At 40.8% G+C, this 19,020-nt stretch overlaps 1 protein-coding gene across 1 annotated transcript; it reads left to right on the top strand.

The window, feature by feature from the left end:
- The first annotated feature begins 3,078 nt into the window (after positions 1 to 3,078).
- Positions 3,079 to 18,738, top strand: PGM2 (phosphoglucomutase 2). Its single transcript, XM_010147563.1, has 15 exons — positions 3,079 to 3,102; positions 3,459 to 3,470; positions 3,927 to 4,094; positions 4,973 to 5,079; positions 5,412 to 5,496; positions 6,736 to 6,819; positions 7,260 to 7,453; positions 8,588 to 8,777; positions 9,454 to 9,551; positions 12,059 to 12,239; positions 12,358 to 12,451; positions 13,809 to 13,938; positions 16,657 to 16,846; positions 17,491 to 17,624; positions 18,364 to 18,738. The coding sequence occupies exons 3-15, from the start codon at positions 4,008 to 4,010 to the stop codon at positions 18,464 to 18,466; spliced, it is 1,677 nt and encodes a 558-aa protein (XP_010145865.1). The 5' UTR covers positions 3,079 to 3,102; positions 3,459 to 3,470; positions 3,927 to 4,007; the 3' UTR covers positions 18,467 to 18,738.
- The last annotated feature ends 282 nt before the right edge of the window (positions 18,739 to 19,020 follow it).

Here is a 19,020-nt window from a genome sequence, read left to right as displayed (position 1 = left end):
AGGTGCCGTGAGGGGCGCTCGGCTGTGCGGAATGCCCCGCGGCCTGCGCTCTTCAGCCGCCCGGTGCAGCGCCGCTGAGGGGCTTCAGTTGTTCAAGGCCAGTTGCTGCGTCGCCTGTCTCCGTGTTAAAAACCTCCACGCGCTTGTGTTGACTGAAACAGTTTCCAGAAGACGTGGGCTTTTGGAAAAATGTCAGGAATTGCAGAATCCGCCCTGCTTGCTGCTAGCATCCCCCGGTGCCTAGTGACCCTCCCTGCTACTAACGCTTGAATCTTTATTGTCTGGTCTCGTGGGTTTTCTCCCTTTCCCTGCTATTGCTCGGGAACACTATAGCGCGCGTTATTTCCCTTCCTGTTTGGGTGCTAAAACCTTTGTGCCCTCAGGTTTGGTCTTGCCAGCGCGACGCGCAGAAGTCAAATCTTCCGTGTGCTTCTGTATTCCGTGTGTCCGAAGAAACGCCGTGCTGTAGGGTTGTTCTGGAAGCGCTTACGTAGCTGCTGGCTGCTGCAGTTCCCGCTGGGGTGCAGGCCCGCATTCGGAATATGTGGGTTGCCGGTTCTTTTTGTCCCGCTACGTGGGATTTGCTTGTTTGGCTGTACGGGAACGCAGTGGCCATTGCACCCCTTCGGCGGCTGTAACGGCTGCCCCTGCGCTCTGCGTCGTAGGTTTTGGGAAACCTACATATCTTCTTGGTAAGGGGATCTGCTGCTTATTTGAAGATTGTCAAAGAAAACAAACACTTACTATTATTTCCCAGTTCTACAGGACATCATTACTTCAGGTTTGTTGTGGTTCTTCACTGAAGAGAATTCAACTGGTTAACTGATCAGGTAGCCAGCTCTGTCTTTGTTAGTGATCATGCATTGCCAACCAGCCCTTCTTGCAGAAATCCTAGTGTATCACATGACATGACGAAAAGCTTTTGTGTCTTTGGGGTTTTTTTTTCCCCAGTTTAATTGATTTTGAGAAAACAGTCTGGTTTTCAAGGGCCTCTTATTTCTGTAACTTCCTTGACTAACCTTAGTTATACTCCTGTCTCCTGCGTAATCATTTCATTTTCAACCGGTTATTCCGACTGTTGTATGAAACCCTCTGGAAATCTAAAGCAGCATCCCTTGTAGTATCTTTACTTTTGAAAGGTTAGCTTGTTGCTAACAACCGCGTCTTTGATTAGTCATAATTGACCGGTGTGCAATACCCGTTTGCTGATTGCTCAAAAATGATGAGGTACTCTCATTTCTCAGGGGGCTCTTACGTGTGTTTGTATTGAGTAACAGAAGAATCCGATATAACCCTTGTCCATTTACTCTGATATTAAAAAAAAACACGGTTCCCTTCTGATGTGTAGGGATAGGTTAATGTTTAATAGTGATAAGCTGCATGTTTCTTAAAAAAATAAGTTTGTAAGAGCGAGCCCTTATGGCTGAAGACAATCCTGCTGGCTTAACAGGAAGTTTCTACTAGATGAAAATTAATGAGCTTCTTACCAGGCTGTTTTCATCACTGAATTCATTGCAGTTGTATCTTATTTTTCATCCTTTCTATTATCAATCATAAAATTACAGAAGGTAGCTTCTCTTTCAGTTAAAAATTGAAGCTGTTTAGTCAGTAGCTGTCCCTCAAAGACCTTCTTGCTCTGATGAAACCTCTTTGGGACCTTCCTGTAGTGTGGATTAAATTAAGAAACTCAGGTGTTACCAGGTGATATTTAAGCAAATGGCACTACTGGATCTTAAGTGTGTTGAATCACCTGCCCCTGTACTCACAGAAATCACATTCGGCTCTATTTGAGAGCGGAAAAGTGTGACTTGAGAAAACCAGCAAGGAAGGGAAAAACCAGCACTTCAGCAAGAAGTTCAGCTTTTCAGCAGCCTAAACTCTGAATAGTTATGCTGACCTATATTACTCTATAATAACACAGAAGTATATTTATTCTTATAATTATAGAATATCATTATAATAATATTGAGCCTCATACAAGGAAGTGTCAGTTACAACATTCTTAGACCGGTAAATTGGAAATTCTTAACCTACAAATCAGTAATTCTGGGGTACCTAACTGCTTATTGCACCCAGGAAACCTGTTTTGTTGTTTGCTTTTGGTTTGGCACCCAGGAAACCTGTTTTGTTGTTTACTTTTGATTTGGTGTTTGGGTTTTTTTTTTTTTCTTATTTAGCTTATTCTGCATTATATAGTTTGCTCATAAAGCACCTTTGGTGCTAAGCTTTTTGAGTATCTTCTTAAACTGGCATTTATGCTGCAGCAGCGGGCGCACAGGTCAGTGGTTAGGGCATCCAGACCCTGGTCTCAGTTTGGTGTATAGAATGCTTCTACCTTTGGATGCAAGCTCACTCGTGTGCCTACTGCTGTACCTGTTCCATGGTATTTTCTGCAGCTGCACAAAACACGTATTTTTTTGCCTAGGACGATAAGCCTTCTCTTGCTGTAAGCATACCTAGGCCATCCAAGAAACAGTGAAGCCTGTGACTTTTATGAGGTCATTTGGTTGACTAGAAATCAAAGCTCGTGTCCATTGGGAAATTATAATCTTTGTGCTCCGGTGTAAATTGTGTGTAATCATGCAGTGAGTAACCTGCGGAGGATGCCGCCTCTCCACATCACCCTGTTGCCGGGAGGCTGGAGTGGGCCATCTGTCCTCTCGGCTCATCGGTTTTCAACAAATCAAATACTACACAAATGCCATGGTGTTACGATGGAGGTGTTGGGGCATACAGGACTTCACTAATCCCTCAGTTTGGAAACAAAGTGTTGATAACAATACACCTTTCCTATGGGGACAGGCTGAGAGAGTTGGGCTTGTTCAGTCTGGAGAAGAGAAGACTCTGGGGAGACCTTATTGCACCTTCCAGTACCTGAAGGGGCTACAAGGAAGCTGGGGGGGACTTTTTACAAGGCCCTGTCGTGACAGGACAAGGGGTAAGGGGTTTAAATTGAAAGGGGGGAGGTTTAGATTGGATATCAGGAAGAAGTTCTTCCCGGAGAATGTGGTGAAGCACTGGCACAGGTTGCCCAGAGAAGCTGTGGATGCCCCATCCCTGGAAGTGTCCAAGGCCAGGCTGGATGAGGCTTTGAGCAACCTGGTCTAGTGGAAGGGGTCCCTGCCCATGGCAGGGGGGGTGGAACTAGATGGTCTTTAAGGGCCCTTCCCGCCCAAACCATTCCATGATTCTGTGATAACAAAGAGTTGATACCAGCCGTATACCAAGAAAAGCAGTGAGGCGCAGAAACTCCTGGCTGTTGGCAGGCGGTCTGACGCAGCCTTTCTGTCGCCACTCTGCACTGTCATTGTATTTAAGAATTCAGCTGTCGTTGCTAAGCTTTCCTCCTGGGGGTAGTGCTTATTCTTACAAGCATTACCTGCAAATCTATAGCAAACTGTCATCTTTGTCTTCCAGCCAGTCTGCTTAGTTTTGCTCCTGCCTCTGCTGTAAGCCAGTCTTGGGACAAGGTTGTGATTTTTCTTAATCCTTAAAAAGAAAACTTACTTTTTTGTATGTTTAGAGTAGTTCTTTTGTTGTGATGACAAAAATTCTCTGAACTGTAAAGGTCCTTTTTAAATTTGTTTTGTTTTTAAAACCAGTTAATATTAAAATTGACACCTTGGGAATCTTTTCACTTCCCAAAATGTGAGATATATATATATATATACACACACACACACACACTGTTGTCAAGGCAGCGTGTTCACTTAAGGAGATTAATATACGTAATACTTGAGATTGTATTGACTTAAAATTAGGAAGCTGTAGGAGGAGTTCTGGTTTTCCTTAGGTGAGATGCGGTGTTTTGATACCGAAATAACCCAGTACAGAGAGTGGGAATGCAAGTCAGTTTGCTTAAGAAGTCTGAGGGTATTTAAACCAAACAAAACATTTTCTAGAATATTTGAATTTTGTATCTACAGAATCCAAAAACTTCTGCAATAGTGAAGCAACTGGTCGCTGAAGGAAATGCCGGAGAACTGCAGAAATACTTTGGCTCGCGGATGGAATTTGGCACAGCAGGGCTCAGAGCTGCCATGGGAGCAGGGATTTCCCACATGAATGACTTGACTATTATCCAGACAACCCAGGTACTGTCTCCAGCACTTATCTCGCTTAACTTGTTATATATATGATTGGAAGAGCCGCATTTGGGACAAGCAAACGGCTATGGAAGTGCAAGATTTTCACTATTCCTCCATTTTTCAGAAGTAATTTAAAGAAGTATTAGCTGAGTGCTGCTTTCTGGAAACAAGCAGAGAGAACCTATTAAGCCATTAAAATAAAGTCTTTTCCGTATTTGATTTGCAAGTGAATTTACACGCAGCTACAGTTAAGCTCAAGGGCATCAATTAGCTCTGATGTTATAACAACTGCAAACCCCACCCAAAGGCAGCCAACATTTGCTAAGCTGTATGTTGGACATAAATTTACATAAATGCTGTGAAGTTCTGTGCATGCATATAGGTCCTAAAGTAGATCTGCTTGGGGAGAGCTTAAAAAATAGCCAAAACCTTAAATTACTGCAGCCTGGCGTGGTGGTGTATCATGTCCTGAATAGATGTCATTATTAAGGGTGAGATTCAGTTCAAAAACAGAGATTTGTGTTAAAAAAAAATGAAATACTGACCAGTTGTTCTCTCCCTCATCCAAGACCTAACACAGCTAAATCAAAACACAGCTATCAAAATCTACGATCCAGACTAATTGTGTTAACTGTTTCCTTCTGGAGTTGGTTCTGATTTTTGGAAAAGTACTTAAACACTGCCCAGCTTCACTCTCTTAATTTCAAGGTTTCTGATATTTCTTGGTGTTTATTGGTCCTAGACAAACTGAATCCCAACCCAGTTCAGTGAGATGTTGTGTGCACCCACCTTTCTAAGATGTCAACGTTTTATCGTTGCATTAAAATGGTTGCTAAATTAAATATTAAGGTTGGGTTAGTGAGGGTTAATGTTGTTTTCTTCAGGGATTTTGCAGATACCTTGAGAAGAATTTCAGTGACCTGAAAAAGAGAGGAGTGGTGATTGGTTTTGATGCTCGTGCCCATCTTTCCAGTGGAGGTAGTAGCAAAAGGTACTTCTAAGTGTTTGGGAGATGTCTTTTGTGATCCGTTATGGCTTTAAAGCTGCTTCAGCAGTATTTTCTCTTTCTGTAGAGTAAATTAAGGTGAGGGATTTATATTATTTTTATGTTCTGTTGATACCAGTTCTTAGAGTTATGCTGTGCCTATTAGGGACAGTAAGTGAAGACATTTAAATTGGGTTTGTATAATTGGGGTTTATTTATGTGAGAGGTGTGAGTTTGGTTTTTAAATTGGAGTGAGGGTGGGAAAAAGCTGTGAATTCCAGGAAACCAATTGCCTAGGAAATACATTCATTTCCTGAACATCTTTTCTTCCTGTTTAGGTTTGCAAGACTTGCTGCTAATACCTTCATCAGTCAAGGAGTTCCAGTTTATCTGTTCTCTGATATAACACCAACTCCCTTTGTGGTAGGTTCCTCTATTATTTCTTTTTATGCACACAAATTCTGTCAGATATCTTGCATCTTACATTAAGGAAAACTAGACAAACCACTTCAACTGCAGGTGGAGCTTAAAAAGTTAATTCTTGTGCTTATTTAGGTGTATTTAGTTTCCAACATCCATAGCAAGAGAAGGAAGAAGCTGAGTAGAGTATCAGCGACAGTGGGGTGTGTTTCTATTCCTTCCTGCTTTTGGGCAGACTTCTCACAGAAGATGCCTCATCGTTTCTAGATTCCTCTGAAGTCTGAAACATACACGTTTGGTGGTGTAATTGGCTTTTTAATGTTGTTTTTTATTGGTTGGGTTTTTTTTCTTTATTTTCTTTTTCTTTTGGGGTTATTGGATCCAAAGTAGCTTTTTTGTTGTTGAACGTGCCTGCATGTTCACCGTAGGATCGCTAGGTGTCAGTCCTAGAGCAACAAAGAACACTCCACCTGTGCTCTAAAAGTAACAGACTGTCCCAGCACCAGTTGCTCCAGTGAGTGCTGCAAACAGAACACGAACACGGCGGGATGGAGAACTTTGTATGTAGCATTCTTGTACTGACACAAATTTTAGTGCATTTTGGGTAAAATTCTTCGTAGCGCATCTTAAAGCAGCGCTGCAAGAACTGTGGTTGATGGTATTCGCTATTAGAGAGCCAGAAGTAAACCCGAACTGGACCTCTGGTCAGAACTAATGCTTTATTTTTAATTCACTCCATCTGGTTTGGACTAATCTAGAAGAGCTCTCACCAAAACAATTCTCTTCTGAACCACGATGGAGTAGTGGCTGCATGGGTAGTGCTCCCAAGACTGTATGGATGAGACTACTTCACTTGTAATTCTTTACCCTTTGCAGACTTTGGGCATTACTCCAACAGAGTTTGCACCCCTAAAGGCCTAGGGTATCTGAAGTCATTCTGCAGTAGGTGATCCGTGCACTCAGTTCCTTTCCATAAAAACACTGCTCTAGAGAGCCACAAGGTACCTGGGCAGCACTGAAAATATCTAAGTGGGAAAATGCATAAGAAAAAGCAAGGGCTAAAGTTGTGGCACGTGGGGTCTAGTGGAGCAGGTACTACTCAGCTGCTGCTTTAGCCAGGATGTGATTCCTACAGACTGACTCTTTCTTTTCATTCAGCAGTACGGAATTATTTCATATGCTTGAGAATAAATAACATAATATTCTTCACATTCCACTTCGGATAACTTTCTCTCGTTACAGCCTTACACAGTAACTCATCTGAAGCTTTGTGCTGGAATTATGGTAACGGCTTCCCACAATCCAAAACAAGATAATGGCTACAAGGTATTCCTGTATGGTCTATTTTTGGGGTTTTTTTTGAAACTTTTTTCCATGTAGAGACCCAAATAGTATTGTGTATAGTTCCTATCATGTTTACCTAAAAATTTGGAAGAAGGTATGTAAAATACCACGGGCAAGTCGCCAGTCCCAAGGCTGGCAGACAGGCTGATGCTTGAATCTTCTCAGTAAAGGAGATTGGTCTTGTTTGGTGTTTCATTGTGGATTTTGATATCCTCTTAAATTAAACATCTTTTCTTATAGAACAAAAATGTGATGTGGGAGCAAACACTGAGAATATGAACAGGCGAATACTCAGGGTGTACTTAGGCCTAATTTACTGTAATGCTCTACCAAATGTAGTGCACGTTAGCCCACAAAAAAATAACAAAGCTGACCTACGATATTGATGACAAAAATACTCTCTTACCCTATTTATTATTTAGGTGTACTGGGAAAACGGCGCTCAGATAATTTCCCCTCATGACAAAGGAATTTCTCAGGCTATTGAGGAGAACCAAGAGCCATGGCCTCAGGCTTGGAATGACAAACTGATCGACAGCAGCGTGCTACTTCATGATCCATATGCCACTGTCAATAAGGACTATTTCAAAGACATACAGAAGCAGTGCTTTCACAGGTAACTGGTGTTAACTCCATTAAGAAGACAGGATTTTCCATCTAGTATATCAGGGAGGCCACAGTCCTGCCGTGATCCATTTCTATCTGTGTGCCTTGTCGTCTTCTGCAGTAGCACTGGCAGCTGTGTGGTGACACTGTAAGCCAATTCATAAAGCTGGCCTGACAGAAATCTAACCCAGCAATGTGAGCAGTTAGTTTCTGGTTATATCATCTCCCTGTGTCACCATGACCACGCGTCAGCCAAATGCCACAGCGAGGCTGGGGCTGTCTTGTGCGGCTGGGGGTGAGCTGAGGGCTGGCACTGATGGTCTGGCTTCACTTTGCGGAATCACAGCCTTAAGACCTTCTAAAAGAGAAGGTGAACAGGCTGTTAGGCCGCTTCTGGAAGAAGGAGGTCTTGCTCTGTCATTTTAGCCTTGCACGTGCTCCTGGTGGCCTTGGGCGTCTTGCACAAGCTCCGGTCACTTGCTCAGTAAAAAATTGACTCAAAAAAATCAACTGGAGGTTTCTCCTTGTGATTAGCAAGTAGAATCAGTTCAGATGAGCAGCAACCTTTTAGTCTGCTTATTTACATCAAAATTTTAACCCCCAGTAACCATGTTCTTACTCTTGCTAAAATGAAGTCGCAGTTACTAGAAAGATGGGACTGTGGGAGAAATCATGCTGCTTTTTCAGAGCAGGAGTTAAATGTCATCTTAAGGAGTTTGAACGCCTTAATGTCTGTTTTACTCTTCAAGTAATGCACCTCAAAAATGAGTGTGCTCAAATGAGCCCCACTGCTGTCGGTACACTGTGTTTGCAGTCCTTGCAGCTGGTTTTGGATACCAGAGTTGGGGATGAAGAGGCTTATTAGTTATATTTGTTTTCCACTCACCTCCTTTTGGGTGTGTGGAGCATACTGTCTTATTCCAGTGATGCGCACATACCAGAACATTAGCTATCAGGAGGGGCTCACAGAGCTGAAAAATCAAGCTAAACCAATTTTTAAGCCATTACCTTTGAAATCTGACCTACAGTACTGTTAAAATTATAAATTAAAGAATACTGAGGCATATCTGTTTCTAAACGTAGTGAAATTTTGTGTGGAATGTTCTGCCGCATTCAAATGTATTGTTGATCTGTTTGGTTTCAGGAATATAAACAAGGAAACAAACCTGAAATTCGTTCATACTTCTGTGCATGGTGTAGGTCACAAATTTGTGCAGTTGGCCTTCAGGGCATTTGACCTTAGCCCTCCTTTTGCTGTTCCGGAGCAGAAGGATCCTGACCCAGAATTTCCTACAGTGAAGTATCCAAACCCTGAAGAAGGCAAAGGTGTCCTGGTAAATAGGTATTTTTTTAATAGCTGCGGTGTCTTTCAAATAGTGGGTTTTTTTCTGCCAGCTGTCTTGGCTGTAAATACTGGTTGAAGGTCTAATTTGTTTGTTGTCACAGCCTTGCATGTAGTGAAGTGTTAGCTGGTATCCCTACGCTGACACTTAGAACTGTCTGTGAACCAGTCTGGCAGTAATTAGCTGTAACTCTAAACTGTACATTGTTCTGCTCTCTGACAACGGGCAGCCTCTGCACACAGAACTAAGTGATACAGTTTCTTTAAAAGACCAAAATAATAAAAAAATCTTCACGGTTGGTTTTGGAAACTTTCTACAATTTACACCTGAAATCTTAAGGACTAAATTGTTCTGAAATGACACTGGGAGGGTGCGTGGGAAGTCCTGACAGGCGGTTAGAATTTCTGCTATGTTTGGTTACTGAAGGCTCCTGCTGTATCTCAGTAGCGTTTGACTCAGGCTGCAGAAGTAAAGGTGCAAGTTAATATCTTGACTGTGCTCTACTGCTGCCAGGCTTGAAGTTTGGTTTTTTTTTTGTAGAGACACATCATGATTTTGGGTGTTTGAGATTAAATAAATTGGGAAAATTATTTTAAACCTGTAAAGAAAGTGAAAATACTATGTGGGAATATTAACACTCGTCTGGCCTTGCTTACCACTTTTCCAGACGTTGTCTTTTGCTTTGGCTGAAAAAGATGGAGCAAAAATTATTTTGGCAAATGATCCTGATGCTGATCGACTTGCAGTGGCAGAGAAACAAGAGAGGTATGGTAATAAAGAAGTGCAAACCATTTACTTTTTTTTACTTAAAGACCAGGCGTCTTTGGGAAATTCTTGCCACCTGTGATGTAGAGGAACATAGAATAGTCACAGCAGTTGGTTTTGGACTGAAAACATGTAGAAATGTGAGAGGACTGTATGAAGCAGACCACAGTGGGGGCAGTAAATGAAATCATGATTAATATTATATGCTGTACAGAAGCTTGAATAAATACTTGACACTTGCTGTACTTGAGGCATGCACAGAAACAGGTGAATAGCTGTGATTTGTGCTACACCTTTTTAAAGGCAGGTTTTCCATTAGAAACTTCTCACAGAAGCTGGATGAACTTTCTTTCATCTTGTGTTTATTAAATAACTTGAATAACTTGAATATTCAGGAGAACCTTTATAGTTCCCTGATAATCTCAGGCACGGGAAACATCCCTATTCTTTACTACGAGTTCCTTCTTTCTCAAATACTTTACACCAGGCATTTTACTAACCATTAAATGATTTGTGCCTCTCTTACTCAGTTCCCTGCTTCTTTGCATAATGTTATGTACCTGCATTTCACCTTAAGCTTTGTCAGTGTTTAGTACTTGTCAGTGTAGTTATTTGTACTCTGTCCTTTAAGGACCAGCTGTACATGCATTATTTATGTATGTCCTGTCAAAGAACAGGATCAGAAAAGGTAAACTTGCTCGAACAGGGGCTTCTCATATACATACATACACACATATATATGTATATATATATATTACATGTATGGAATGTGTAACCTGTAGTTCTGACCCAATATTGCCATCCCCTTATTTCATGTCCCTTGGTAGCCGGTACTTCCACAGTTGTTTGCATTTCTGTATTGTGGTTATATTTGGTGAATGAAAATAAGATACCAAGTACTGCCCTTGGTATCATACCTATAAATAGTGGTGTTTCTCTTTTATCTACCTTGATAAAGCAGAAACTGATCTGAGCAGTTAGAAACCATATATCTTTTATTAAACTACAAGGTTTTCAGCTCAGAGAGGAACAGAACTAGTGTGAATGAACTCCCTTGTGTGTGAGAGCCAGAAGAGGGACATAAAATCATTGCAACAGTCCTTGGTGCCCGGGGGATGAGATGAGCTCCTGCTCAATGTCCTCAGTGAGTGTGGATATTTGAACCTGCTTTGGTTATGCAGATTTCAAAAACACAGTAAAAGAAGACAGCACAAATAACCTCTTTCGGTCCTGTAGCAGCTTCAGAGGTGACGGTGTTTTCTTTGGGGTTTTGGGGCTTTTTTTTTTAAGTCCTTATCCTCACAGCACTAACTGAGCAGGCTTCTCTGCCTTTAGACTAATGGGCTAATTGTCACTCTACTGTACATTTCACAGTGTTAGCTGGAATGTTTTAATTTGTCTGGCATGTGCCAGCCTCGGTTGGCAGTTCACTGCTGACAAAACAGCATACAAGGATTCAATTTTTCAAGTTATGATGGGTTAAAACAAGAGCATGGAATCATTGATGGTTTTTTTGGTTGGTTGGTTTTCTAAATACTTAGAGCTTGTGTTATATTAATTTGTTGTGTGAAGGGTTTGGGGGGGGGGGGGTGTTCAGTTTATTGTATTTGTTGCCATTGAGAGTATGGTTCTCTCTCTGCCGCCTCTTCGCTGCCTCTTCAGCTGGTCTTAGTTGTCTCCTAACCCGTGCTCCTGTGTCCACTTCTCAGATTTCTGCTGTAGCTGTTCATACACTAATCAAATATTAATATAGGCTTCTACAGTATCTGTACTTCTTCTTTGACAGAAACTCCTGCTAGAGCGCGCTCTCTCAGTGCTCTCGCGCTAAGTTGTCGCTGTGCCTTGCTTTATGCCTCTTGGCATCAGTAAATGCAGGAGACTGAGTCTGCTTCTTTCGCAACAGGTACTGTTTCTGTAGGTCTGGATTTTTGTCAGTTTGACAGTGTCTTTGTCCCCTTTTGTGACTGGCAATTTTGGGGCAATTTTGATGTCTCTCTTTTTCCTTGTTAATCGTTCTACCTGTCTGAGATTTTTTCCAGTTTTCCTCAATGACCTTTTGATATCTTTGTGATTAAGTAAAAACTAGTTGTCACTGACTCAACCAAAAGTACTGATCAGTTGAGAAATGTATTTTAGTGTCTGTGCTTGTCTTAATCATTGATATTTATAATTTTTCTGCTGAATATTTTTATTCTACTTAAAATATACTGGAAATACCACTGTTTTCATCTTTGGGTAAACTCAAAAGCTGGTACATCTGGTGGAGGAGGAAGGTAACCACTTCAGAATTTTTGGGGGGGAATTTTTTTGTTCATTCATAATGAACACATGGTATCTTCTGTTACTTGGAATTCAGATGCAGTGGGTTTCTTTGCTAGTATTAACGTAAGGAAGAACCAATAGGTTTTTTTTTTTTTCTTCCCCCCCTTCAGTATTATCTTTTCAAATTATACACTTTCTAGTTTGGTGTTTTAGTGTTTTTTCTTTTCCCTCCCCCTTTCCTCCAGTGGTGAATGGAAAGTGTTTTCAGGAAATGAGCTGGGAGCTCTTTTAGGCTGGTGGATCTTCACTTGCTGGAAAAATCACAATAGGGATACTCGTGCCATTAAAGATGTCTACATGTTATCCAGTACTGTTTCTTCCAAAATCCTGAGAGCAATTGCACTAAAGGAAGGTTTCCACTTTGAGGTGAGCAACGTTACGTGCTATTCCATGTTCTTTTATTTGCTTTCGTACACAGCATCATATCTTTGTAAAACATTGCTTTTATTTTTAATGCCTTTTTTTCTTCTTCTCACTGCTGTAGGAAACACTGACCGGTTTCAAGTGGATGGGCAACCGTGCCAAACAGCTCATGGACCAGGGAAAAGCTGTTCTTTTTGCATTTGAGGAGGCTATAGGTAATAAACAGAATATTATGTTTTGGTATTCTGTAAAACAGTGTTTGAAATAGGTTTAAATTGAAAGTGGGGAGGTTTAGATTGGATATCAGGAAGAAGTTCTTCCTGGAGAGGGTGGTGAGGCACTGGCACAGGTTGCCCAGAGAAGCTGTGGATGCCCCATCCCTGGAAGTGTTCAAGGCCAGGCTGGATGAGGCTTGGAGCAACCTGGTCTAGTGGAAGGTGTCCCTGCCCATGGCAGGGGGTTGGAACTCGATGGGCTTTAAGGTCCCCTCCAACCCAAACCATTCAGTAGCATGGCTATGTAGACTGTCGTGGTTTAGCCCCAGTCAGCAACTAAGCACCACACAGCTGCTCACTCACCTCACCTCCCAGTGGGATCAGGAAGAAAAACAGAGGAAAAAGATAAGAGAACTTGTGGGTTGAGATAAGAACAGTTTAATAATTGAAAGTAGGTGAAATAAAATTAGGCTACTAATAATACATAGTGACATACTGCTACTAATAGTAATAATACATAATTAAAAAAAAAAAAGAAAAAGGGAGGGAAAAGGAAATGATACAGCTGCTCACCGCTGGCTGACTGACACTCAGCCCATCCCTCAGCAGCGATTTTTTCCTCCTGGTGAACTTCCCCACCTTATATACTGAGCGTGACACTTGATGGCATGAAATACCCCTTTGGTCAGTTTGGGTCAGCTGTCCAGACTGTGTCCCCTCGCCTCATACTAGCTACTCTGAGGAAAATAACCTCTATCCCAACTGAAACCTGCACAAGCTATTTAAAAAAAACAATTTTAATATATTTAGCTGAAAGTTTTAAGCTAAGTTTAAATGTGAATAAAATACAGTAAAAACTCCCCCAAATTATACTAGTAAACTGGAAAGCCATGAATAAAAGCTATGAATTCATGAGAAGGAAACTGTAAAGCTATAATGTTATTTCTTGAGTATCTCTGTGCCTGATAACCAGAGAAAATGCGACTAATTCCATGGATAATTATCAATGTTACCACATGCTACCATGTAAAGGTAATCACGTTTGAGACACGGTGCTATACTTGCATTGTTCCTGCACCGTGGCATTTCTCATTCATCAGAGGCCCAAAAGTATTCGGGAACATCTGGCAGTGATACGATACCTATCTGTCTTTGTCTTGAAATTCCATTAAATACCTTGCCTATCAAAATTAACACTGAGAAGGTTATTTTTTTCTCTAAAATGTCTGCACTATGGTAATATGCAGTTCTCCTTTGAGATGTTAACTCCGTGTCCTGTGTCCGTCCATTTGTCCCCCCCATTCTATCTTATTTCCTCATAAAAACATATCAAACATACATAATTTTCTTTGTTTAGGGTATATGTGCTGCCCTGCTGTTCTGGACAAAGATGGTGTCAGCGCCGCCGTTATAACTGCAGAGATGGCTAGCTTTTTGGCAACTAGGAATTTGTCTTTGTCTCAGCAGCTGAAAGCTGTCTATGATGAGTAAGTTTGATTATCATTGTTTGATTTTCAGATTTTCTCCATTCCATACACCAGGGTTAATAGGGACACTAGCAACCTATAGTATATGAAGAAATAAATACGGGGTTATTGTACACAGTATTGTACACAATTCTGTGTTAATAGTAATGTTCTGGAAAACACTGCTGCCTTATGGGCATGAATGTATTTGTGACTTTGTGTTGTTTAAGGTATTTAAAAAATAATAATGTTATCTTACTAATTCCCTGTTAGTTAAAGAGATTTTTGAGGTGTTTTTGTTTGCTTGCCTGAAAGTGGTGTGGGTTTGGGGGGTGTGTTTGTTTGTGTTGTGTGTTTGGTTTGGGTTTTTTTTGTTGTTGTTTTTTGTTTGCTTGGGTTTTGTGGTTGGTGTTATTTTTTTGTTTGTTTTGGGTGTTTGTTTTATTTTGGTTTTGGGGGGTTTTGTTTGTTTATTTTTTTCTCTTTGGGGAAGTTCTGCTCTTGGGTCCTTTTCCAGAAGACTGGCCTGGTTTTTGGCCAGCAGCATGGCAGTGTTGTAGAGATCATAGTGCCTCTTGCTGCTGAAACGTGCCAGACATACAAAAGCGTTGACGGCAGAATGGGTCTAAGTAGCTCTGGCATATTTATGCTGCTCTTAGAAGCCAGCTTGCTTTTATCCTGCTTGCAGGGCTACTTGTGATTAAATTAATTCTAGTTGGCTCTAAAGTTAGGCTTTTAATTATATTATTCTGGTGTTTTTTTGATGGATGGTGTATGTTTGGCTGTTAGTTGTTCTTCCTCTCTCTGCTCCTGAATACTGTGACTTGTGCTGCTGATGCAGAAGTGCTGTGACCAGCTGTAACTGTTGCTATGCAGAGCTGAGTATCCCTCTGAGAGCTTTTAATGTGAGGCACTCCTCTTTCATTCTTGTTTAGTGCATGCAAAGCCCTACAGAAATCACTAGCAAAGATGGTGGTTGGATTTCATGGGGCCGGGAGTGTTGGGGTATTTTTTGGGGAAGGGGTGGGGATTGGCTTGTTTGTTTCAATGGAGGGAGCAGCAAGACTGGCTGATACTCATGTCTCAGACTCTAACAAAGGAGTGGTGGAAACTGCACGGAAACCTGTGGAATGCTCCACCTTGGTGCTGCTTCTTTTCCCAGTCCTCAGCGCTCCCATTTGCGTGCAGCACTAGCCATGCTTGTTTCACCCACTGCTTGAGAAGGAAGCAAGTGGCAAAGACTTGCTAAAACACCGCTTAAATTGTGGGGTTTATCAGCTCTTGTAGGTGGCGGAAGTTTAGGTGGGTTTGAGAAACATTGTTATGAATGTATGCAAGAGGAATTTGTGCCTATAGCTCCAAATGAAGTATCTGGCATGAGAATTCCCTGAATTACTAGTAGCTGGAAGCGTATATTCAAAGAATTGTCCTTCTCTGGCTTGTGCTTTTTTCTTTTTTGATACTCGTTCAGTAAACACCTGCTTCAGGTTGCCCTCAGAATGTTTATCTGAGTGGAACTTACCTGGGCGCTGTGTAGGCAGCCACGGAAGACGACTCTCCGAGTCAGAGCTTACTTAGCATAAAAGCACTCTCTAGATGCCCCTCAGAGTAAGATGTCACTGCGCATAGCCACTTGTTGTGGGAAGGCTACGGGTACAGGAAGGGTACAAATCTGCCTCATGAAACTGAAGCTTGGTAACTAGAACAGGAGGGGGGTACTTGTTTTGGGCGTGCCATCTTGCGTGTGGGTTTCTTAGTTGTTTGTGGCCAGTATGGAGTTAACAGTTTTCTACTCTTGAGTACTTCGTCAGATTTGTCTTGTGAGTTGCTGTTGAAACAGAAGAAACTCTGCTCTGTATTTTGGAGGTATAGAAGCGGGGAGCTAATTTCAAAAAAGTGAATGCAGACTGGGAAAAGGACACAGTCCTAGCAGACTCCTTTAAGTTATAGGGTAGGTTTTGTTAGTTCCCATGCTGGATTCTCAAAACTGATTTAACAACTATTGGCCTTCTAGATGTCCATTTTGGTATAAACACGATCCTACTTTAGGCACCTTTTTGGTTTCTAGTATGAACATCCTAGTACTAATGAGATTCTGCCTTTCAGATTTTTCCTGAATACTCATCAAGTATTGATCTTTAGTAAGAGCTGACTTAAACAACCAGTCCAGGCTTGTGTGCTTTTCACCAACACGCTGTTTTGAAAAGTCAGCGTTAGCAGGTGGTTTGTCTCTTGATGCAGTTTGTGTACTATTACCTGGCAGCGAAGAGGTTAGGTGAAAGGGACAACGTTCAGAACAGTTTGGTTTTGCAGAAACCCTTTAAAGGGAGAGCAGCTCCTGAAGTGTAATTGGAAAAAACAGGCTGGAATTTGTTTTACTCAGAAAAGGTCAGCTGGAATCCAGTCAAAGCAGCTACGTGGGTTTAGTCTGTTCTCTTCCTACAGTGGTTAGATCTCTTCAGGGAACTAAGAACATCTCTCTTCTGGTTTAGCAGTAAACATTCTCATTTTTAATCACGAAAAGGAAAAGGTGTCTGCACAGAAGCTTCTTTAAAGTATATAAAAAAGGACAATTAGGCTGTTGAGACCTTTTTTAGAATTGTAAGGAGGTGAATTGATGCTGCAGCTGGGAAACCATGAGTATAGGTGACTGCTTTATAGAAGGTTCTATAATGTGTATGGTGTACAACTCTAAGAACAATAATGCTCGTTCCATTCATTGATATTATGTCTTTACAGATATGGCTTCCATATTACCAAAGCTTCGTATTTCATTTGCCATGATCCTAAAGTCATTCAACAGCTTTTTGACAACCTTAGAAATTTTGATGGGAAAAACACATACCCAAAATCTTGCGGTAGATTTAAAGTTTCTGGAATAAGGGATCTAACTACTGGGTATGACAGCAGCCAGCCAGATCAAAAGGCTGTAAGTAGGCTTTTAAAATTATATATAAATCTTATCAGTCTGTATATACATAAAAATCTTTGTAGGAACACTCCAAACATGGTTACATGCCGAGTCTTAAAGTAAGTTAGACTGGGGATGAGGATTTTGCCTTGATGGCTGGGGGGAGCGGGTGAGGGTTGGGGTTTTTGTTTGCTTTTGTGGTGTCTTTTCTCTCCAAGAGGACGCTCTGTAACGGGAGGCAGGAGAATCTCACTGTCTTGCTACAGCCAGGTTGCATTATTTTCTTCTACGTGTAAGGGAAACTGTCTGCTAAGATGTGGCTTTGGGTTCTTTTAATTTTCTGCAGTCCGTGTCTTTTCCTCCTTGGAAATGCCATCACAGAGCAATTTCTGTTTGCAGTAAAAATACTGACTAGACTTGAAACGAGCTACCTAGCAGTAACGTACTGCTGCCAGATCCTAGGTTGAGGGTAAGGCTGTCATTTGCCTGTTGTGGTCTTAAGACCACAGTGATGAAGAAAACAAAGTTTAGTTTTAGCTGATCCTTTAGTAAAATTGTATGACTATATGACCTATGACTATGTAAGTCATGGGTTCTGTCTTGCATTCATTATCTACAGTCACTTTCCAAGCTTCTAAAAAAATTGTTCTTACAACTTGTAGATCCTTCCCATTAGTAAAAGCAGCCAGATGATAACGTTCACTTTTGCTAATGGAGGAGTGGCCACAATGAGAACCAGTGGGACGGAACCGAAGATCAAATACTATTCCGAACTTTGTGCACCTCCTGGAAACAGGTATTGTCACCTAGAGCAGTAAATGCTGTGTAACAGGGGCTGCGTGGCTTTCTGGCATGGAAGGGTCTCTCCATGATCAAGTAATATTACTGCAGTCATTGTTTTAGTAAATGTATTTGCATAAAGCTTCAGTTCTGCTACATCTGTTGACATGTTCTTGTTGTCACTGAAATTCCTTTGAACTTGGTTTCTCGTTCAGTAAAAATGATATAAAGAAAAACATTCTGCCTTAAATGAAAGGAGATATATTCACTCTCTTCTTACATACAATTGCTTTAAACTTATATAACTATATATAAAGGGTTCTAATATATTCTAAACCTTTATGTTTAGTTGGGTATGTTCTTGACAGCCTTGGAAATCATATAGTCTTAAAGATAAGCAATTATTAACATATGTAATTAAAATAATGCTTTCTCACAGATGAAAATTCATCTGAAATTACTATTACAAGTGTAAAAGTTACATTTCTAATCACATACATTTAGTAATAGATCTTCTGAACTCAAACTGGCTGTTCTGTTTTAGATTACATAATCTTAGATGCCTTCACCCACATGAGTTGGAAGTGAACATCAGAAATTCCATAAGAAATCAAGTGTATATACTTTTAGCATTAATAGAGAATGTTTGTCTAAAATAATGCAGCAGGTTTAAAAATTCCTCAGGCTGAAAATGTGCTTTTTAGCTTCACCACTGTGACACTAATTTCTCTATTTGTGTGGATTTTGTTCTTCAGTGATGTCGAGCAGCTGAAGAAGGAACTAGATGAATTGGTCAACGCTCTTGAAAAACACTTCTTTCAACCAGAAAAAAATAATCTTCAACGAAAGACTGAGTAAAATTACTCCCTTAATTGGTTGTTGCGGCATTAGAAGTGCAGTATTTAAGATGTAAGGATTTATAGGACCAAACGTCTGAGAACTCAGACTAAAAAGACTTCTGCTTTTATTAAGAGTTATTCTGGGTACTCTTGAATCTAATATCTTACTTTGGAAGGAAAGTACCTTTACTCCTAAAGGACCAAAAAATCATAGTCAGTTGAACTAAATGCTAGAAGTTGACTGCAAATGTATTTCAATCAAAACCTTTTTTGATTAAATATTATAAGTAATATCCTGATTTCTGAAATGCAGCCTGTTTTATGGTGAATTTTTTATTTCTTGTGTGTGTGTTTGTACTCATAGAATCATAGAATGGTTCGGGTTGGAAGGGACCTTAAAGATCATCTGCTAATACTATGCAGCTTTAGGTTTAGGTTTGCAAAGCAAGTTCTCTTACCACAAAGTACTGAAAGCCTGTGGTGAGACTTTGACAAACTTGGGGCAAACGTTTCAGAAATAGTGATCTTTCCTGGGGATTTTGGCCCAAATAAACAAGAAAGTCACAGTGAATT

This window comes from Eurypyga helias, unplaced genomic scaffold (genome assembly GCF_000690775.1).
Source record: "Eurypyga helias isolate BGI_N326 unplaced genomic scaffold, ASM69077v1 scaffold5592, whole genome shotgun sequence".
In the NCBI taxonomy this organism is placed as follows: domain Eukaryota; kingdom Metazoa; phylum Chordata; class Aves; order Eurypygiformes; family Eurypygidae; genus Eurypyga; species Eurypyga helias.
The sequence above is the reverse complement of the archived record's forward strand: the minus strand, read 5'-3'. Positions and strand labels throughout refer to the sequence as shown.

What these genes read in the sequence shown, in the direction of transcription:
- PGM2 (XM_010147563.1), top strand. Translation starts at nt 4,008, where the DNA reads ATGGAATTTGGCACAGCAGGGCTCAGAGCTGCCATGGGAGCAGGGATT. An exon ending in AACAAGATAATGGCTACAAG is followed by an intron (nt 6,820 to 7,259) that starts GTATTCCTGTAT and finishes TTTATTATTTAG; the next exon opens with GTGTACTGGGAAAACGGCGC. An exon ending in TGTGCACCTCCTGGAAACAG is followed by an intron (nt 17,625 to 18,363) that starts GTATTGTCACCT and finishes TTTGTTCTTCAG; the next exon opens with TGATGTCGAGCAGCTGAAGA.